This window comes from Phalacrocorax aristotelis, chromosome 3 (assembly GCF_949628215.1).
Source record: "Phalacrocorax aristotelis chromosome 3, bGulAri2.1, whole genome shotgun sequence".
Classification (NCBI taxonomy): Eukaryota; Metazoa; Chordata; class Aves; order Suliformes; family Phalacrocoracidae; genus Phalacrocorax; species Phalacrocorax aristotelis.
Window position 1 is genome coordinate 50,455,278 of NC_134278.1, and position 23,481 is coordinate 50,478,758.

The following is a 23,481-nucleotide window of genomic DNA, read 5'->3' on the forward strand; positions in this document are numbered from 1 at the left end:
ATTGAACTAAAGAATTATGTTCTAATATGAGATATCATGAAACTACATATGCATTTCATAGAAACATGATTATTTTTCTAATAACAATTTTATAACCATTGCATTTTTAAAACAAGTTAGAAGTCGTAGTCTAACAAAAATACATTTAGATGGCTTTTTCTCTTTTTTTTTTTTTTTGGACTTCCTTATTCATCCATAGAAAAAAAAAGTAAGGCTGCTTTATCTGTTTGACAAATCTTATCTTTCCCTAAACATATTCATGAATATGAAGAATGCTCACTTACAATATTCTTCTGTTTAAGCAAAGAGTTGATAGATCAAGTGTGATGGTTCACTTCATGGTTTGGCAGAAATAAATCTGTCAGTCACCAGGAACAGTGGATTGCCCTGCCACTTAAGAATGCCTTTGACTAGAATCATCCTACCCATAAATAATTTCAAACTTCTTGAACCAAGGGGATACACCACCTATACCTGAGAAAGAGACTGGTTTTTATTCTACTACAGCACATTGTTAAATGCCACCAACACAACCCCAGCTTTCAGATTGGATTGTGAACTTCACTAAGCTACCTGCTACATTTCACAGCACCATTACCATAGGACCCTTCAACATTTTGTAGTAGAGAGGCCTAGGATGCTGACCTTAACTGCATAATAAACACACAGGAAGTTATTAAAGATGATGATACTGTTTTAATAAATTTAAATCAGAAATTAAAGTACCCTGAGGCTTCAGTTGCTGTTACTTTACCTCTATACAATGTGTCTATCACTTCCCCTGCTCTAGGTGTGCCTGCTCAAGCAGGGTTGTTGGACAAGATTACCTCCAGAGGTCCCTTCCAACCCCTGCCATTCTGTGATTCTAGCGCTGTTTTTCAACAGCATGCCTCCCTCATTTAATGCACAGGATGAATTTACTCCATAGTAAGTTAGACTTCAAGCAAAAACAGCAATTTCAAGACTAGATGAAGAGTGCCAGATTAGTTGCAGAAGCTGGAAGTTGGAGGAGAAAAAAAAAATCAAGTTGCTGGAGAACAGGAGGGTTTTCACAGCCCACATGAATGATGCCCATTAAAAAAAGAAATCCTGACTTTTTTCCCCTCTCTGCCACAGAGATTGCATGTGATCCCTGATAAGCTGATGACAAACTTTCCGTCTATCATTAATTGCTTACTCCTCCTTTTCAAAAGCTAGGCTACAGAGGTTAGGCCTGACTTTCAGCAATGCTTAGCAGCTTAGGAGAGCTGGTGTCAGTGAGCACTCTGCTTGGAACACAGAGCTTCCCTATATTAACTGCTTGCAAAAATATTAAGACCCCAATTGTCTTACTTAAAGAATCCAAAATTATAATGAGTTTTGAGCTTCATCTTTCAGCCTTGGATCCCACCTGTAAAATGGCAGTAAGGATACTTATTCGAAAAATCAGTAATACTATCTGAGTGCCTTAAGCATTAGTGAATTTAAGTGACGCGCTCCAAAAGAAAAGCTATTCTATGTTCAAAACAAGGTGCTGATACTTTATATAAAATAAGGTGCATGTATGTTAACTGACTTTATCCATGTTCTGCCTCTCCTCTGGGAAAAAAGCACCCTTTTATAGTCTGATATGCTAAGATAAGGTTAAAAAAATAATAATAATAATAAAATTTTAAAATATCTTGGCCACAGGTCAAATGTAAAGAAAAGAATCATTGTGTACCAAAACTTTCAAGTGCTTGTCTGCAACTTTTTTTTTTTAGTTTGGGATTTTTTTGTTGGTTTTAAAAGCAACTCCATTGTCTAACAATACTTCAACATTTACATTGACATCTGTATCACTTCAACATCAGCAGTGCTGGCAACAGCTCTGAAGGTTCCACTTGAATGGTAACCGAAGAAAGCTGTTAACTTTCATGTAGTCCGAACCAGAAGTTTTTCAAGGGGATTTAATAGACATTGTCTGATAGCACAGAAATACAAAAAAACAAACATGCTCTGGAATCGTGGACTCTATTTTGAACCCTACTTCAACTGCTCTATCTTCACACCCATCTCTTCAACTCTGTTTTAACTTCTCTGGCTTTAATTCAACTTGTCCTTATGGCAATACACTCCATCCCTCTATCACTACATACATACATTTTTCCCCTCAGGGTTGTTACTTGTAGAAATTTGCCAAAGATAACAAAAGAAAATCCTCTGATGACCTAATCTCTAGCCTGGTTTGTTTAACCAAAGTTAACCCAGATACGTGAACAGTTCCAACAGATAACACTCCCGTGCGTCAGCGAAAGAACACAAGTCAGCAATCAGTCATTCACAGAGGAACTGAGCAGAGGCTGAATTTAAATAACTTGCCTCCACGTGTGACAGGCTAGAGTCTACTTATCTGCTATAATGGCTTTCTTAGCCTAAAAAAAAAAAAAAAATAAAATCAGTACCAGTGATGCCTACCCTTATGCTGACAAGGCACATCACTAGTGGCAAGAGATTTATTTTTTGGTGTTCATTCCCTCACATACATATGAACAAAGTTCACAGTTCTCCCATACTAACAATATACATCAAGTTTAATTAAAATAGGTATGCTCAAAGTTCTTCCACATTCTTGTGCTGAGCTGTATCCACAGTTTATTTCCTTAGACAGGAGACTAAAACATACCTTCGACTTCAGAGGTGAAAAGATGAGTCTACTGCTATACAAAAGAGGAGCTTTGTATCAAGAAATAATTACCATAAACAGAGAATTTGCTTGAGGTATTGTGGTTAAGATGAAGAGAAGAGTTTGACAAGATTAAGTAAGAGTGTAAGACATGTCCAGAAGGTCTATTTGTCTCCTGCGGATATGTAACTACTTATACCCATTTTGAACCAGACCTTCAATATAAATAAAGCTACATGTCTGTTTTCTAGATAAACCTACACCTTTTTTTCCACAGTTGAACAAACCAATTGGCTGGTATCACTATTTAGAATTTGTTGTTTGCATTCACAGATGCAACTGAGATGCAGGGTAACCTTTCTACATCAAAACATGCATCACCAAAACCCTTTAGTGAAACCTTTTGTTTACAAGAGAAATATTGCAATATTACAGTACAACTGTAAATCAAATGAATCCACATTCTTGTTTATGCAGTTTATTCAGCAGCATCCCTAAAAACAGCTATTGAGAGAATTTTCACAGGGCATACAAAGCAGAATGACTTTTTGTTTTACTACACCAAGCGAGGAAAACAGAGTAAGACTCAAAATAGATTAAAAAACCCACCTCACAATACTAAGAAAGTCATTAGAATGTTGAAGGATTTAGGTATGAAAGTTATAAATTAGTACAGATACAGGCAAATAACATCTAATGTCTGACTTTACAATATGCAGCAGCAACTTTCAGATGCCAAAATAGAACAAACCCACTAGATAACTTTAGTGAATGTATTCTGTTTAAAAAAAACAAGTCTTAAATTTGACATCTAGTCATAAAATACACAGTTACAGTAGTACAGACTAGTAAATGATGCTATTACTTACAGGATCCAAATGTAAAACCTCGTAAGGGTTGTATTCTTGATACTCTCGGTCCGTTTTGGAAACTTTATATGCAAGAAACAAAAATAACGCCCAGCCAGCAAGGAGGACTATCTTCCTGTTTGGAAGAAAGACTTTTTTAAATGTACAAACCCACTAGATGCAGCATAAGATTTTATACCAATCTTTGAGAAACAATATTAAAATAGGAAGAAACATTAAAGCCATTTTAAAGCGGGTATGAGTATTTCAGTTATAACACCACCTTTGACACAGATGAGATGAGCTGCTTTGACTTCTAATTAACTTCTTTTCTCACTTTTTTTTTAATAAAGGCAAGCCACTATCAAAGACTCTTTCCATTCTTTAACTGTCTGTCCTCAGCAGGTATATAATAATATTTCCTATTTTTAAAGGATGACTTTAACCCGATCCTAGACAAAGTCAATGTTAAAAAAACAAAAAGCTGAAACAGATGCATAATAGACCATCAACTTGGAACACACAAATTATTATTGTTTTATATTTGAATATTGTTTTGAATATTTAATATGTAAACATAAAGACATCACTATCACCACTAATTTCAGTGAAGGATTATTTTTGTGGAAAAGTAAATGCATTTTTTACTTATTTATTAGTGCTGAGGTTCACTGGTTTAATTTAGCAGATATTTTATAAAGGACAAACAGCATCCATCTTGATTTCAAGCCCTACTAGATAATAATTATTAACTATTAATTATTCAAATATAGCAGATTGCAGATGTCTCTGCTGTGACACAAAGTCATTATTATATAATTCCAGCTGCTTTGATTACTGGATATATACACACAAAGAAAAATGTAGGAATCACTTTAATGGAAAGTCATGCAAATGAAACATAACTTACTTTACTGTAGGAATTATGTTCTGTTGTGGTTTTAACAGTCGCAAACGATACCACAAGCATCTTCCATATACATTCCTTATATTCTTTAATCGAATTTGCTCTATAAAAATAAAGGGAAAGATTGTCATTAACCAATCCGACAAAAAGCAGAATGACAAACATGCTCACTTCATGTTGAAATAGTCTTCCAACTGACCTCGTACTCCCTAACAAAAGGTCCAGCAATACTGGAGGAAAGAATGTTTATCCATTTAAGGGACACTGCACATCCATACACATAAGAAGTCAGTCAGACTATTCTGCACTACCTAAAAAGAACCCATTGTGTTTTCCACACACCACACAGCAACCCTCACATGTGAACCCAGCCTTTGCCTGGCTAATGTGCACCTGAAAATTTTACTTCTGCCATTTTATACTCAACTTCAACAAGTCTCCCATTTTAGTAAGTCAGTTGTGTGCAGGAAAAACAAACAAAACCCAAAAAAACCTAACCCACATGCAAAACTGTTTGTATACAACTAAAGAGTGCAGCTAGAGCAACGGCTACTTCCTCAATTCAAAACATGATGCATTTTCCTCCTCCTTGTAACATCTGCTTTTTATAAGTTGCCTTCATTTAGGTTTTTCCTGTTGAATGGGTAGAGGAAGGAAGATTAAGATAATAGCTATTTGCAAGCCATGTAGTAGCTCAGAGGCCCTTGGCAAGACAGTATATGCGTTAATGACAAACTAGCCAACAAGATTTCCTCCCATGTCCTTTCAGGACAGGATGGGACTGGAAGGAAATTGTATTTATCCTATCAACATCACCATGACAAGGCATGGAAGCTCTCGCTGTTAAGAGTTTTAGTAGTATTTCAGAGTTATTCAAGACCAACTTAGTCTTAGCATAAAAGACTTCTTTGACCAAGAAAAGTATGGTGGAAAGCAAATAGCTTGTACATAATTTCTGTAAGCACTGAAATTATGTTATAAAGTGACTTCAATCCTTTTTATCTTTTAGATATCTTATCTATCCATAGACTATGCAGTCTGACCTGTAACACTTCTCAAGTGAGGAATTCACTTTAATTACCTTATCTGCAAAACACAATGACCGCTTGGCTGTTTTCAGACTAAAGGAGAAAGAATTAAGAGGGAAAAAAAATCATCCTGTCTCAATACATTTAGATATTGCTGGTGAAGAAAGTGACTAAATTTGCCAATTTAAAAGAAGTTTGTGAACGACCTAAAAGCAGAAATTCTATTAATAACTTTGATCCAAAGCACACGTCAGTCACATCCCAAAAAGTCTTAAATCTCAACATTGCACTTCTAACAAGGTGATGCCCTCATCTTAACTAATACAGCAGGTATGATACATGGAAACACTTTTCTCTGGCAAATTTCTAAAAGGTGGTTGTGGAAGACAGTGATAACCTCTTCAGTTATTCTGAAGATACTAGGGGGTGGGATATAGTACTCAGTCATCTACTGGAATTTCTAAGCAAGCATGCAATTCAGATTAGACATCTAGAATTTCAATTTGCAGTCACCAAACTATCTAAGGCCATACAAATATGACCATAAATGCCAATATTGTGCACCAGATGAACCATGAGTTCAGATTTAACCTGGATCAGATGTGAGCACAAGATGGTATTTCAAACTCTGGCTGATTTAGCAGAAATAGAGAGTGGGAACACAGATGATACCTGGCCGCCCACAAACTAGTAAAGCAGTCAAATACTAAAGCTTGCAGAGATGAGGTACCGGAACCAGAAAAAGTCTATCAGATTATTCTGAATAATTTAATTCTATAAACTATATCTTTGCTAAAACTCAGTATAGCATTAAACTGTTTGATGGGGTTCCTTGAGAAGATTAGTAGTCCCGTCATTCCCAAAGAGGGAGAGTGATGGAGATAAGGAGGGTAGTTCAATCCCTTGCATCTGATCCAACTCTTGCAGGACGTCAAAACAAGCTTTGAAACTTGTCTTACAATTTTGTTCAACAGATAAACCACACAAGTATTTTGCGATTCTCTTGATCTGCAAAGATTGTTCACATACTTAAAACAGGTACTAAACATGAAAACTTGCTAAACAGAGAGGATATTACTAATATTTGATTAAGCAACTGTGCACTTAGTTTCACTTGTGTAATGCTTTAGAAAGCACTGTAAAGTAAAAAATATCAGAAGACAATGAAAACTGTTAAAATGCAGCACTGACTCCCTACTGGTACAATGCAAAATAATTTGGCATTTTCTCTTTGCAACTTTTTGTTTAAGGACAAAAATTGTGGGATATCTCTATTGGTTCAGAACTGGATCCACCACAACTAGAAGTGAGCTAACTGTTACTTTAATATTAAACTTCATTTTTAAATGCAAAAATAAGAGACATCATCAGCTTGTAGACCTGGCATTTCAAAAAAAAGCTGATGGTATTAAGGACTAGACAGATGATTAAGTTATGAGGACTAAACAGCTCTGTTACAGAAACAGGGAGGAAAATGTTCAGGGTGTTTTAAACGGTCACTGGACAACTGTAAGCCAGAGTGATGCTTTTACCAAAAAAAAGTCACCAGTGCTATTTGAACAAATCAGGCATCACAAGCCTCATAGAAGACACACATGCTCATGTTAAGCATGAATTGCTTATTTCAAACATTGTTGATAAATTCAGTTGTGCAGTGCTGAAGAAGATGAAACCAACGGTTCAGTTCAACCACACGGTCCCAGATCAGCTACCTGATCCAATCTGTATCACATCCCCACACAAATTTCTGCAGCACGTCCAAGGGGCAGCGCTGTTTGGTAACTCTATCAACTGACTACACTGCTTGCAGAAGTACCTAAAACTAGCATGAAAATGGATTACCAGTGCACTTGGAGAACTTTGTTTACTCAATCTTGTAAAACTAAACCTAACAGGATATGACTCCTTTTAATGTTTTGCTAGGATGCTTTTAACAAGCTGCTGTCCCATAGCTTTAAAAATCTGTGCCACCATGCCCCAGTTCTCAAACCTGCCTACTGTCCAAGCCTACCAGTGCCCAGTGACTCTCTTTCCCTCCCTTTGCATCCTCCCTGCAAGAACAGCCAATACCCTTCACCTTACCGTGCCAAAATGCTTCCAGAAGGCCCGTCAGGGAAGGCATCGTGGACAACAGAAAGAGTTGTGCAAGGTAAACTCAAGAGTGGGGATACGGTGAAATAAAAACTGACCACAGGGAAAGTGAGGCTAGAAACTAAAGGTGTTTTGTAATAACTAGAGAACAGAGGTTTTGGAACAGCCTTCCAGTAACAGCTGCAAGAGTCACATTTTTTGAAGAGTCCGACAATAATACCACAACAACAAAAAAAAAAAACAAAGAAAGAAAAAAAGAGGCAAGCAGTGTGAGCAAAAATTAAGCCCTTTGCGTAGGTATACAGTACACACCTAGACAGAGTTCCCAGCAATGACGTCCTGGAACAGCTATGCTGCACAGGGGAACCTCTTCAGACAAATACTGAATTAAGACATGATGCTAAGCAGCCATCGCTTCCCCCCCACACCCCCATACACACACATCTGAACAGCTCTGGATCAAATATAATTATAGTTGACTAAACCATATCAAAGAAAAAGCACCTCATTAATTTCTTTCCAATCTTGGTATGGCAATGGTCTCATTTGATTAACAACCTCAAAAGGAAACAGGGCACCAAAAAAATGAATGATTGTTTATAGTTATCTGTTCTGAACATAAAAAGAGAATCAAATTCTTCCCAAATTGAGGCTAAAGTCCAGACTATTCAAATTATTCAGAGCTATCCTGAGGCAGTTCCTCTGTCACATGTCATCATTAACACATTCACTTGTGGAATTCAAAAACAGGCAGCTACTTGGGAGAAAGGAGGAATACAGGCAGCATCACTCCCAGCTTAGGCAGAAAGCCACTGGCAAAACATCACCCTGAGTAAGAAATCTATATTCCTGCCGTATCCAGGAAAAACAGGCTTCCTGTTTATTTACAGACATATGTGATTGCAGCAGCGAAAATACTTACCTTGTTAGGAAGAAATTGGTTCTGGGGATGGGCGGAAGAAGAAAAAGTAACAAAAAAAAAAAAAGGCTAGCAAGAGCCAGAATACCAGATAATTGCTTAACAAAAGCAGCAATGTATTCCTAATGAGCAAGTTGTGGATAAATCAGGTCCTTTCTTATTTCCCTTCCTCTCCCAAGGAGCTTTCCTTCACACAAGTGGATTTGCCATGCCACAGAACTGGCACACGGTCTCTGCAATATCCTGCAGACCCCAGTCATGCTGGAGTAAATACATTACATGCTGCTCAGGGTAAAGCTTTGCAGTGAAATAGGAATTGTACCTTCTTTGCATTTTAGCTCTGGAATCCTTGCTCTGTCAGGGAAAGAAAGAGGTTCAGAGTCTGAAAAGCAGATGAGAGTTCTCTGCTTCTTGCTCCAGACCGTGACTCCCCATTAAAGCATAAGAACACCGTCCTTTGATATGGGATTACATGGAGACAAGTGTGGGGGAAAAATATTTTCCTTCTAGTTAAAAATGACTTCTCATTTGAAGGGTTAAAACCCTTAACAGTAGTGAATCTTTCCTACAGTTTTTAAAATAGGTATTAAACAGCCTTGAAAAGCAAACACATAATGCATCCATGGGCTCTTGAATTAATCTCACTAACAACAGACCATGCATCAAGGTACTGTTAAAGAACCCCCATCAGATTAGGATGTAGAGTGCCAGTTCATTTCTATAAATAATCTGGGGAAGCATCCCATTGTTATGGATGCATCCAAAATTCCTGAGATTCATAAGCAATTTTTCATCAGTACAACTCTCTTACTTTCAGAGGGTTCTCACAAATGCCTATTATATCTTAACAAATGTTTGTGAATATCCAGCCAAAACTCCATCTTAATACACTCTTCAAGCTCTCAAGAAGTAAAACAATTACTGGTAAAAAATGAAACCTGAGTGCTATCTCTTTCAATTATTCAGAAAGAGCTAGTCAGGTGCTCCAGCGACACTAGTAGGTATTTTAATCCAACATTGTCTAAAGCTTTTAGACAAATGAGAATAAAAATCAAGACTCTAGCACAGCAAGACTATTAGTAACTAAATGGGGAAAAAGTTCAGTTGGATGCTAATGCGCTTACTACTTTTGTATGAAAATAAAGTAATTAACAAGTATTTTAGACTTTTGCTTCCTTAAAGGTAGCTGTCCATTTTGTTACATACCTAACTAAAGAGTGACTAAAGATCACTGAGTTGTAAATTTAAGATATAAACAAATTTATGTTGAATCCAAAGAGGTATGCAACACCTGAATAACAAGCTCAAAGCAATGATTTAAAAAGGAGAAAAAACCCCAGTCTTTGGTCTTTATTTCTCTTACTGTGCGACTCAAAGTTCTTTTGTATTCCAGGCAACAATGCAGGTATCAGTAGAGAATGCTTAAGTAAACAATTTACTCTCTTTTGTCAGAGTTTACTTGTGCCTCTTGAATATCCAAGTTTTCAGAGAGAGAGATTTTAGGAGGAATAATCCACAGGTGTCTGCTTTTTCTGGGTCGGTAACTCAGACCTTGGGTATCCCAGAACAACTGAACATTTGAGGTTGGAAGAAACCTCTGGAGATCATCTGATCCAACCCTGCTGCTCAGAGGAGGGTCAAAGCAGCAGGTTGCCCAGGGCTCTGGCTGTAGGCCTTTGAATACCTTCAGGGACAGAGACCCCACAGTCTCTCTGAGCAACCCATTCTAGTGTTTGAAAACCCTCACAGAACAAAAAATATGTCTGTCTCAACATCTGCTTGCTCACCCATCACACAATGGGTGAAGAACACAGGGCACAAACACAGAAGGAAGCTGATCACAGGTTGGATTCACTCTTTCCATAGATTACATACAACCGATGGCCTACAACTCAGCCATGCCTGACTTAAGTTTGGTTTCGATGTTCACCCATACCCATACCTTACTTACTGGCACACAGACAGACACTGCCTTTCTGCACTTCTCACCTGCCCCCTCATCATAAGAATACAAAGTCTTTTGCTTCTCGTACAAATATTGTCTTCAAAAACCAAGGCCTTTATAAAACACAGTAACTGCATATTGTTTTACCACAATCTGATCACCACCTTTGGCAGTAGTACTGGTGACTAGCAAAGTAGACATGCTTCTATCAGCACACGAGAAACACAAAGTATGTTGGCAACACGGGCACTGCCAGGCAGCTAAGGAACACAAGCACTTGTGTTGCCAGAAGAATCTGTGAAACACGTGCTGGTATGACTTCACAAAACATGTTAAAAACAGTACCACAGCAAGAATGAACCACTTATGTGGGCAATGACCAGGGCACCAAATAACTGGGCTATGCCAAGACATCAAAAGAAAGATCTGGGATACAAGTCATCTTGGGCAAACACCATAAAGCAATATAAATTCAGAAGCACCTCACAAGTTTTGTTTTATTTTTAGTAACCCATTACTTCAGAAATTACTTGACTCCTTCCTGACAGTAAAGCAGAAGTGGTCTTCACTGTTCTACTATTGAAAGGGCTTGAGAAGTCTCATAGATTTCCTTCTGAAGAAACAGGAGGATCCATTTTATCCTTAGAAATGCCTGACAGACAATCCCTACCTAGACCTAACCTGTTTAAATTTCTAGAGGCTCCAACAAGTGCTCCAAAAGAAAACCTAATAGAGATTCTTCTTCATTTATTACATCCTCCTGAGAAAAGAGACAAGATTACACATTTATTGGAGATAGGCAACTCCGGAAGAGAGGGAAAGAGGTACACCTGGAATTATACAGAAGCTTTAATCACCAGAATCTTGTTGCAGCAGCGATACACGCAGGTCAGTTCTAGGAAGAAATACCACAAAACAAGACTATTAGCATCAGTACTTGTTTCTAAAGCATATAAAAGTTTAAAAAGATGATACTGTAAATTTTTAGGACAACCAAAAACTAACAAAAAAACTAGTATCAAGAATAAATGAAAGCCACCAGTTTTCCATCATTCTACCTCAAACAGTAGGAAAGAAGTATTTCCTAGCCTCCTGTGTCCTTTCTGCCTTCAGGGTGCTAAGAAAAGCAAAGGCAGCAAGTCTAAAATACAGCCCCAGTGGACTCTTGTCAGAAAAAGAAGTATGAGGAGGTGCATATGGAACATTCTGCCCACCAGATGCAGACAATTCACCATAAGGAGAATGCTGCCTGGTTTCGAAAGAAGAGGACTTCTTTCAGCACAGAACACGGAGTGACAGAGTTCCGCAGCCTGGGAAATTCCAAGATCACTTGAAAGACAGACTTTTACAAAACTTATTTGCAGCATGTCACCCTCTCTCTACCTCTGTCTTGGAAACTAGTACCTGTGGAATGCATCAAGAGATGCAAGTAATACATATAGCATGCAAATCTTGAGTAAAGGTTATGATCCAACGGTACCTCGGCTCTAAGCATTAAGCCTGTTCTGTTAAAACTGAGGGAAAGAGGCTCATCTGAAACACTGCTCTTGAGAGTTTCTGATTTTGATAGGGTTTTTTATCCAGAGTTCTACAGTTTTAATCCTCTAAAGTGCGCACTAAATAGGTTCTTGTTTCCTTTCAACAGCTATATATATGCGCATCTGTACATGTACACAATGTATACACACACACACGAGCTGAAGTCTTGGACTTTTTTCTACTTCAACAATCACAGAGATTAAACAATGGTATGGACAATTTATTTCTGATGTCTTGAACTGAGAAGCGCTCTCTCTCTTTTAATCACAGAACCACTTCTCAGAAAACAGGTGATGAATACAAGTATGAAAACGCTACCCTACTGCCTTACTAGGCCATTTTGCTTAACTATTGACATTTTCCTCAATTATTGTAAAATAGAATCCACGTGGATATAGCACAGTACCCAGGAATAATATAAAAATCACAGGATTAGGAAAAAAAACTACACTTACTCTCAAAGAAAGTCACTGACAAACACTGATAATCATGTTTTAAAGCAGCAACCCATCTTCCCCGGCAACAAACAGGCAGGATTCGAACTCCCAGTAACTCAAAGTCAGCAGCTCCTCTAAGTACGAAATAATTTCAAACCTTAGTATAATAGGATTGACTTCTAGTGTAAAACCCCATATTATGAGGCATTAAGTAAATTAAATTGATTTAAAAGTGTTCTAAAAACACAGTTCCTTAAATCCAAAAGCCTTTAAGTCACCACTAGCATTTCAGTTAAGATTATTTTTTTAAAAAAAAAAAAGAGGAAAGCATGTTTCAGGACTTTGAACTGACCACATCAGTGAAGAATTAAATTATCTGAATACATGCTTTCTAATTTTGAGGTATATTATTGTAAGAATCGGCCTCATTACCCCAACTTGATCTATAAAGAGGTCGCGCCCAAGTTAGCCTCCACTAAAACATTTATAGCTGAATAATCTCTCCCTAGTTGTTTTCAACAATATTTTTTGTCTAGTAAATATTCATATAAATAACCAAAAAATCTCACCTGTTTTGGGTAACATGTTGTTGTTAACTATTAAGACTCCAAGCAATTCATAAACTACAGAAAGTCCTGTGAAAGACCTCAATATAAGCAAGGCTTCTTTTCTAGAGTATGTTTTGCAGCAACTAAACTAAGTGTAAAAGGGACAAAAAGTAACTTAACTTTTCATTCACACACTGTTCCACGCACATCTGCTGACCAAAAGAGAGCATTTGTTACTAATGACCTCAATAAATAGTAACACAAGATGATTCCACATTTTGAAAGTTACATTCTTTTCAGAGTTTACTTGCTTGGACTTCTGGTTACAGCCTTGCTGGTCTCAGGGCACAGTTCTACATTACATTACATCTAATCAAGCCATTTTCAAGCCTTCTTCCTATTAAGTATACTGCCTCATTTGTGCAACTTTTAAGATACATGACCTAAATTATCAAATTCATAGTAGGGCTGGACCTACAGGTGCATCAGCAAAACTTTAATGGAATCTGAGAGGAATCAGAAAACTGGCTGTTTTAAGATGGAACAACACCCACATGAGTCAAGGTTAACAACTTCAGATTAAATCAAAACAACGCTGGGCTCCAAGACTTACACATTCTTAATTATTAGCTGTATTTTATCAGTTTGGTGTGGGGACGAAACCAGAACACATTCAATCCAAAACAAATCTAGACAAGTCACTTAGCATACCACCCATCACTAAAAATGCCTGTATTCAGTATTGTTCTGATGCACACCTTGAAGAAACTATAAGGGACAGAATTAGTATATGCAGGGATAAGTATCATACTTCTATTTATCATCAGTGGGGCTTTTGTAAAAGGAAAGAGTTTTACAAACTTGAGTCCTCTTACACATGAAGAGATCCTGCTGATACAGTCTGTGGTTTCCAAAATGCTTTTTAAAGGTTCCCTCAAAGTCTTGAAAGAGGACAACCATCTAACTACTGGAAAAATAAATATGTGACTAGCAGACAAGAGTAAATGGCCAATTCTCACAGCAGAAAGAAATCGTCAGGAGTTCTGCAGGAACCTGTGTTGTAACTATGATACTCACATGTCACTAATAAGTAACCTGAGTAAAGGGGTGAGCAGTAAAATAAAGCTTCTGGACAACATTAACTTATTCCAGGTAACAAGGGCAAGGGTATCCTGAAGAAGTGTAAAGACCAAGCAAGCACACTACAGAATGGCGCATGGAATTCAGGTTATGAAAATGTAAAGAGCAGCAGGAACTATCATTATAGACATATGGATATGGTATATAGATATAGATAGATCTGGTAGTGTTGGGTTGACAGTTGGACTGATGATCCTAGAGGTCTTTTCCAACATTAATGATTATATGATTCTATATAGAAAATCTATATCTCTATATAGAATGTAGAATATATATATTAGACATATACATATGGATAAGCTTGGGGCTGATCATTACCTCTCAGGAATGCAATCCTGATGTTGTGAGAAACTGTTCTATGAAAACCTCAGCTGAATAATTTTTAGTTATAAAGACCAAAGCAAATGTTTAGAGCATTTCTGTGAGGAAAAGAGAATATTATTCCACCACATAAGCTTAAGGTATGTACAACCTTGAGTATGATGCACAGTCCTAGTCCCCATCTCTCAAAGAGAGGCAACTAGAAAACAGTCGCTTAAAGTGAACAAGGGCCATTGAATGTATGAGAAGATTTATGTCCAAAATATAAGCTACAAATCTTTTGGCTGGGAGAGAGGAAAGTGCAAGGAGAGGTAACAGAAGGCTGTAAAAAACAAATGACAGCCAGGACAGTCAGGATTGAATGTTTACTGCCTCTTCCAGTAGAGCAAATAAGGATTGTCAAATAAAATCAGAAGCCAATGCAAAACAAGGGTGATAGTTTGCAGTGTGGGTCGTAGAGCTGGTAAACTTCTTGCCACTGGATGGTACAGATGCAATGCTAAAAGAGAGTCGCTGTTGAAAACTGGAAGAGTATGCAAAGGAAGCAGCATTTATGCTTGTCCTGTTACCCCCTCCTTGAGGAATACACTTTTATAATATCGTGTAAAGACAACATCTGACCTGACCCAGTATTGGTAAGCCTTTGTAGAAGTCACAATGCTAGCATATACCCTGGTTTCAAATAGTTCAACCAAAATAAAAGCATCTTTTGAATCTAAAATGCATCATCTCCAACAGATATATATATTTAGAATGCTTGTAAGTAATTTTCTGTACAACAGGAATATTCAAGTGAAAATCTGAAAACACCTCTTCAATCTTCTCAGTTGCACACTTTTTTAAAGACTTGTGCAGACACAAATCTTTTTGCTGAGGAAAGGAATGAAGTACCTGTTTTAGGCTTCTCCCTACTCTTTATATTGTCCAGCCAGCATGACCTCCCTCACCGTGATACGGAGGCACATGTGTGTCAGGTCCCAGCTAACAACTGAGGGAAAAGGACTGCAACTCCCTCAGTAGGGGAAGGCAGCACCACGGGATCAAAGGACACAGCAGCCCAAGTCTAGACTTGTTCAAATTGCTGCAGATCTACACCCCTCTTTCACAAGCATGAATTTGAAGGTAAAAAAAAAAAAAAAAACACAGACACACAACAAACCCAAAAGCCTCACTTTGGAATTGATCCCATTCCTCATCATTTACCTTGCTGCTCTCTCAAATTCCTGCTCCTACTGCAAGAATGGTTTAACTGCTCATAAAGCCATAACTGAATCACCATAGTTTTCCTTTGAATATATCAAGTTAAATAGCACTAACTTGAATTCTCTAACTTGTAGCCTGAACACCCTGGTAGTTCAGCATCACCTACATAAGCAGTCAAGATATCCCTGCAGCAAGCAGAAAATGAACAAGATACACAATAGAACTTTTACAATACTGTTTTCATAAGCTTCAATAACAAAGGTTAAATTTAAAGAAAAATAGAAACAGCTTTATTTTCATGTACATGTAATGAGAGATAAAGTTCTTGTAATAGCTTGATGCTTATCTTGCAACAAAAAGCTTTTCAGCATTAAGTGTTCCGGACAGTCTTGAAGCTACACAACTAATCTCTAATACAGGGTTATTAATTTTATTTTACTGCTAGAGGCTACAACGCGTATAATACCACAATACTTTAGAAAAATTCTATGAAAATGCATGCCTTTTTTCCAAGTAACAGAGCAGTTTAGATAACTGTCCAAATGCTTTGTTTTGAAAAGTATTTTTAGAGGTAATTGCTAGACATTACTAATGACATCTCATGACATTTGCCCTTTCTTCAAATGTTTCTGAAAAAACCCTACTGCTTCAAAATAGAAATATAGTAAAAATTTAACAAAATAGTATTAAGTATCACCATTATATTCTACTCCCCCTTTTAACAGTCACCTAATACACTGGGGTTTTTCTGACCTTGAAATAGTACACTCAATCTCTCAATATCTTAATAAAAAAAAATCAATTTACATCTAATAACAGTTCTTAAATGTCAAATTGAGTTTCCCTGACTCTCTTCCTGCTTCCCAACACTTTGCTCAATGGTTATATTAACAGGAAAGGATAAGCACAGGCACATACGGCACAAAATGCATATATTCAGAGACATCAAGTTTTCACATCCATGCCCATCCGCCACATAAATATTAGTAATGAGGATGGCATCCTGTCCTTTTACCCTGTCCCTTACCAGCATCCTGCGCTTTTATCCCGTACTACCAAATACCAAAATGCTGTGGAATACTTCTGAGGTAAGGCTGATGAGAATTCAATGAGCTGTGAGCAAGGACCAGGGTCACAGTCAACCCACTCCAACCCATCTTATCTCATCAGAGGCTTAGAAGCAGCACAGAAGAATTTTACGCCAGAGTAGGAGCAGCAGTATTAGTACTGGAATGTCCTTCCTCTCCCCCAGCTGCTGTAAGGTACAATGCTCATTACTCCATTACAAATAAAAGAGAAAAAATGCTGCCCGCATTCTCTACATTGGCTTGAGTCATACCCAAGCTGCAGACTCACTGTTTGTCCTTAAAGAGCTGAATAAACTTTACAGCCCCAGTTCCTCTACTTCCATCTTAAAGCAGGGGATTAAAATGAATCTCTGAAGACAGCCTGGAGATCTACAGATGAAAAATGCACCAAAAAATTACAGAGAAACCTTCATATTTATGCTATTACATAGAGACATCCAGTATAGTGGGGCAGGTATACAGAGAAGTATGGTTCCTAATACAGTAAACCTTTACAGTAGGACTTTCTCAGGAGTTCTATTCAAGGTTTTGAACATGGACACCAAGTGCTACCTATCTACAGTAGTAGGCAAAACCCCCTACTGCTTTAAAATAGCAATACAGCAAAAAATTAACAAAATAATATTAAGTATCACCATTATAGTCTATTCTCCCTTTTGATAGTCATCTAATAAGTTATATTTTTTAAGTATTTCTGTACTTTACCCAGCCTCAAAGCAAAAAGGCTGGACTAGAACATGGTTTCTCACACTGCTTATGCTACTACCTAGAGGCATGATGTCTTCAAAGATTAGCAGGGAACAGCCTCATTTAACCAGATTTTTTTAAAGTTTCTTTGTATTAGCCCAGTGTTCTTCAAGAGAACTTTAGCTACATCTCAGAAACAGAAACATTTGAGAGGGCAGGGTGCAGGAGAAAAAGGTTAGTGAGCACCAGGACAACACACAGCTGCAGGGGAACCATAAAAAAGAAAACAAACATTTTATTTCTATCACAACAACAGTAAACTAAACAGCTTTTATCCATTTCATACCAATATTTTTTTCCTGGATATGAAAATGCAGCAGGTCATCTTTTTTCTTTCCATTCCTACAGTAAGTTTTTCTGTTCTTACATTTCAAGAAGGAAGATCTACATTCCAAGCAGAATAGCTCCTACAGCCTCTTTTCTCTCAGAGAATAGACTGCAAGAGAAAACTTCCATTAATGTTATCCCTGAATTCACTGTTATTCTTTGGGGTTTTTGAAGTGTTTTCAACACCTTGTTTTGTTCAAGTTACTGTAAAAGGCTTCTGAGCCTTTTATTCTTTCCAACAGCTTTGTAACACATTATGAATACCCAGTGCCCTAAAACAGGATAATTTATTTAACGCAGACCTAGATCAACTAGAAAAATTGGATAGAACAACAAGCTTTCACAGATACATGTACTTAACTATGAAGTACATCACAACTTATGACCACCTGTTTCAGCATAGCTTTGTAATTATGAGTCTCAATTCAGCGGCACAGGTGTAAGTCAAAAAGCCCACAAAGTTCAGCAGACATGTCAGCATCGTGCAATAACTGGCACGTTATCCAACTAAATTCATTCAGCTCTTCCTCTCGATTTCCTTTCTGGATGTGGTTTAATCCACAGAAGCCTACAGTGAACCTGGTTCAAAGCCAAGTCCAACAACATGAAGATAGTTTGATGGGCCTTTATCCATCCCTAATTGCTGAGAAAAACATCTTTTCTTCAACTCTTATAACTGATTTTTTAAAAAACAACTTAAATTCCCATTTCAGAAAATACTTAAGAAGTGAATCTACACCAGATTAACTTTTTAGCAACTGTATTTTTGTCCCAAGAGAAGAACAGTCCTTGCAATAGTTTTCCTCACAGTGATTATGCTAAAGTTATACCAATATTTACCCAAAACAGAGGTAATCCACAAAAAGTATGAACTGCTTTTTTCTTTTATTTAAAAAAAAAAAACCACACATATTTTAAACATACAAGTCAAGGATAAACAACCATCACCACCACTGAAGGAATCAGTCTTCTCCCCTCCCAGCTCACAGTCACATCCCAGACATCCACAAAGTGAGTCCTACCCCAACGTCAATACACGTTAACAGTAAGACAGAAAAAAAAGCCAAAACTCGTTTTAGCTCAATTGAGTTTCTTCTAATCCCTCACACTGCCCAGGTGCTGTTTGGCACAAGGGAGGGGGAGAAATACAAGACTTGCTTTGTTAGAGCCCTGCTACCTTGAAGCAGTTATGAAACTGCAGCCCAAGACACAAAGCTGAACAATTAACCTTTTACAAGAGCCTTATTAGGTCTACAATGAACACCAAGGAAATAACTGGGACAAATCTGTTTTCCAAAGTCAATTGCCTGCTTGTTTGGTTTATCAAAGCAGAGGTAATGAAATTATAGGACAGTTCACAGGGTGACTACCACACTACAGCAAAACCCTCCCAAATATAAATATTGACCCCTACTAGAGGCTGCAGCAACACCTCACATGAACTCTCTCAGAATGCCTTGAGAAAGCAGGTTCAGACATCCAGGAAATAAAAGCAGCTGAAATTTTACTCAGGACTGGAGAGAGACAAGTTAAATCATGCTGTTCTTCAAGACAGTAGTATTGAAAAGGCCTTCCAAAAGTTTACTTCAAAAAGAACTAAGACCAAAATCTTAATGGTCTGCCAAAAAACTATCCTGCTAAAAATATGACATTAGGTAACACATTCTGAGTTTTCTCAAAGTAGTAAAGCAGTATAGATATATTCTTATCTTCCAATCTTCACTACAGCAAAAACAACACCTTTTTTTTCCCTTTACTACATTTACTACAAAACTACAGCACAGAACAGATCCTAAAACATTATGGACCATCAGCAATCCCCAGACTTCTGGTACTAAACCTCACCTGAAGAGAGCTGTGAAACGTTTTGCACTCTCGTTCCTCCCCTCTGCTGGCTCTCTCTGTGGTGTCAAGTACCAGTAATCCCTGCTAGTGCATTTCTAGAAGGAAACAGTGAGCACTGAAGGCTCGACCTCAATGCTGTAAGTGTTTCACTCTTGCTTCAGACTAGCTCCAGTCTGCTCTCACAAATCGATGTGGCTGAAGCACATCTCGTTTTTACCAAAAAAAAAATTAATCTGCTCAGTGTCTTTCAGGTACTCTGGTTTGCACTGCAAAAGGGTCTTGAAGGGAGGAAGACAGGTATGTAATTTGCTTCACAGAAGTTCGCTCAGATCCAGTCTTCTCACTCCTGGCGGGCTCTGCTGCAGCTGGAGCTGAAAGATCTAGCTAGTCCACCTGGGCCTCACAGGCATCTCTACACTGGATTCTACCACAGAAGGACAGAACACGATTCCAGAACAAAAACGTCGGTCCTACACAGAAAGCACAGAGGTCTCGGCAGAGCTTATTCAGTTTGGCCCTGTACCATGCCTCAACTGTTTGGAAGACCTGCTCTAAATTAGTATTAAAAAAAACCCCATCTCTTATCAAAGTCTAGATATTCCCGCTCATTACAGGAATCAGAAACTGGAAAATTTATCTTCTGAAGACATAGGTCCTCTCTTAGCTTCCAAAATTATACATGTGCTTTGGTTCATTTGGTTTTTTTCAGTCATCTTTTCTGATAACAAGAAGTCATGGCCAAACAATCAGCATTTTGCATCAGCAGAAGGCTTTAATTTATTCCTGAAATTCGGTTCAAATGCTGCCAACAGGTATGGCTGAATACATACGAAGTTGTGTGAAGGCTGTTCAGAGGATTTTGCTAGGAACGAGTCACACAAGAGCCATCCACTTCAACAACAAGAACACCACAATGAAGTAAGAGAACTCTCCAGTAGTCCTGAATGTGGTCTGCACAATGCCTCAACTCTTTGCTTGAAAAGAACCTGCAGAACAGAACTCAACCAGGGGACAGTAAGCACACTATGAAACTGTATGCTAAAAACTGGACTATACTCACATTTTGAAATCCATCAAGACAATTATGAGGCAGAAATCATTCTTTCATTTCCATTCACGGCCATGCCTGGTGATTTTCACTTAGTTGACTCATTTTTGTACCAACAGCATAATAAAATTTACCTTGCATTTTGTAAAGTATGGTTTGATACGGCATTATAAGAACCTAGCACTAATTGCAGAACGATATGCAGCAAGCCATCCCCACACTCAAGAACACCGGCTAGAGGGAAAGAGATGAGTAATGTTCAATGGCAGGCCTATTTGGAAATCGGGTACAATCCATATAACCATATTCCAAAGTTAGGTTTTCATTTTCTGGCCTTCTGTAAGGATATCTGAAGATCAAATATAACGCTAGTAAAGTGTTTCCAAGTTTGACAGCATCTCTATGTTTTTTCCTGCTTCTGTCAGCCACTTGAAACTGAAGTTAGCAGCACTGAGTGTCACTGCCGGCCAAAGCATTCTGCACGGCATCTCAACTAAGTCACATCAGGTTTCCCAAGAAGCAGTTGCTAAGAACTATGGAAGAAGCAAAACATTATTCAATAGAAAAAACAATTTTCTCCCCTCTTGCCTCCCGCTCTTCTCCACAACAAAGATAAGACAAAAATCATGAGTTTTGGGGAAAGATTGCAGAAGTGGAGTTATCTTCTCCCTCTCATCTCCTTCCCAACTCCTTAAAAACAACCTAAAGATTACAAAGTGTCTTCAACAACAGTAACACGTCTCTTGCAACAGTCAGGACTCTGCAAGACAAGGCAGAGAAACCTTTTGTTACAACAGAAAGAACTCCCCAGCTGTACCACAGGTAGCAGTAACTGGAGGGCAGAGATCAATCCTCCTAAAAGGTTCTCTAGCCAATGCCCCGTCAGAAGCCCCAGGCACATTTGTCAGCAACCAAGACTGTAAACAACCATGATTTAGCACCAAACCAGCATTTTTTCTACTCGCTCCTTACTAGAGGGCATAAGAGTAAGATTTCATTGTTGAGTATTTATTTTACGTAAGTTAAACAGAATGACACAAGCCATTTCAAATCGCATACAAAAACACTAAATAACCACCAGATATTGAATGTAAAAAAGGGAACGAAGGGCATTTTTCCTCAGATGGCAAAGCCCAAGTGTTCTTAAAAGGTCAGTAGTTTCAGCAATGGGAATCAGCATCTAGCATCCCTGGCCTACTGAGCATTTACCATCCTGCTTTCGAACACAATTTCTACAGCCTTTTTCCTCTCAAAACTGACGTTAAAAAGGTGTTCTTGGCAGCCTATATACCAAAATGCCTTCTCTCTCCAAGAGCAGATGGAGGCAGAAAATACAAAGAGGGAAATGGCTCTGGAAATGAAATTTAGAAGTACTCAGAGAAACTTTCTGACATCGCTCAGGCCACACAACACCATCCCAAAGGGCGGAACAGAAATCCAGCACTTAGGACGTTTAACTGTGACTTGCATTGGAAAATAAATTAAAGCCCCATTTTCACGCTCGCTGTGACCTTACAGTGTATAAAAGCAGAGCCTGGTAACTTTTCTTCTTTGGCCTCAACTCCAAAACGACGTTCAATAGTTTATTCTTTTCCCACAGTGAAAATTTAGGTCATCGGCCCTGAAACACCCCGGGAAGAAGAAGGGGGCCGGGAACCCCAAACGAACCCCAAAACCCAAAACAAAGCACTAGACCCCCGAGCAGCAATGACTCTGCAGGAGCCGCGGAGCGGAGCGGAGCCGGCTTTCGGGGAGGCGGGCCGAAACCCTCCCGTTTGCCGCCTGCCCCCGGGGCGCCGCTAAATGGCCGACAGCGACCGCGCCGCGGGCCCGGCGCCCCCCCAGGCGCGGCAGCCCCCGGGGTCGGGTCCCGCTCCGCCGGACTCCCCGCAGGGCCGGCCGGGCGTCCCGAGGGGGCGGGGCGGAGCTGCTGCGGGCCCGGCACGGCACGGCTCCGCCGCGGCGCGGGGGCGCGCTGGAGGGGGCGCGCCGGCGGGGACCGGGGACGGGGCGGGCGAGGGGGGGGGGGGAGGGGAGGTACGGCCGCGGTAGCAGGCGGAGGCTCAGGCCCGGCCCGGGACAGGGCCGCTCACCGGCGTGCTGGTCCCGCGGCCACAGGTAGTAGGTGGCGGGGATGACGATGAGCCCCACGAAGCTGGTGAGGAAGTAGAAGAACGTGTTGCCGCTGTCGTCGTACTGGAACTGCTGCCCCGCCATGGCCGCTCAGCGCCGCGCCGGCCGCCCGCACCCGCCGCCCGCCCCCGCAGCCCGCCGCCGCCGCCGCTGCCTTCCCCGCCGGCGGCCCGGTCGGTCCTCCCCGTCCCGGCTCGCGCGGGGCCGAGCCAGCCGCTCCGGGATCCCGCGAGAACGAGCACTCCCCCGCCCCCCTCCCGAGGACCACCGCGGAATGAGACGTGTCACTATGCAGCCACCATAGGCATTGTGGCGTCACGGGCAGCCCGCGCGCGCGCACCACCCACCCACACCCCCGCCCGGCCGCTGATTGGCTCGCGGGAAGCCGCGCCCCTCGCTTTCTGCCGCGGCGTGAGAGGCATGTGAGGGGAGCCGAGGGGGGAGGGTGACCCCGCCCGGCTCCCGGGGGCGGGTGGCCGAAAGCGATGTCCCGCGGGCAGTGGGGTGCTGACCCCCGCCTTGCCCCCGCCGCCTCTTCCCGCAAGATGGTGCCCTTGCCCCGGAATAGCGCCCCGGCACCTCCTGCGGTCCCCTGCCCTCGTCCCCACGCAGAATAGGTGTCCTCGGGAACTGCTGGGGCTCTGAGGCCGGGGAGGGTCTCGACTGGCGCTCTGCGGCGTGCAGAGGAGCTTGTGGGGGGCAGTGCTGGTTTTATCCCGAGTG

The 23,481-nt window shown here is 40.0% G+C and overlaps 1 protein-coding gene across 1 annotated transcript in view; it reads right to left on the reverse strand.

Moving 5' to 3' along the window:
• SEC63 (SEC63 protein translocation regulator) overlaps positions 1-22,968 on the reverse strand; it is a 61,299-nt gene extending 38,331 nt beyond the window's left edge. The window contains exons 1-3 of the mRNA XM_075087403.1: positions 22,719-22,968; positions 4,403-4,502; positions 3,514-3,628 (exon numbers count right to left, since the gene is read on the reverse strand). Coding sequence (XP_074943504.1) covers positions 3,514-3,628; positions 4,403-4,502; positions 22,719-22,842 — 339 coding nt within the window. The 5' untranslated portion in view covers positions 22,843-22,968. The remainder of the gene's footprint in view (positions 1-3,513; positions 3,629-4,402; positions 4,503-22,718) is intronic.
• Positions 22,969-23,481: the final 513 nt, after the last annotated feature.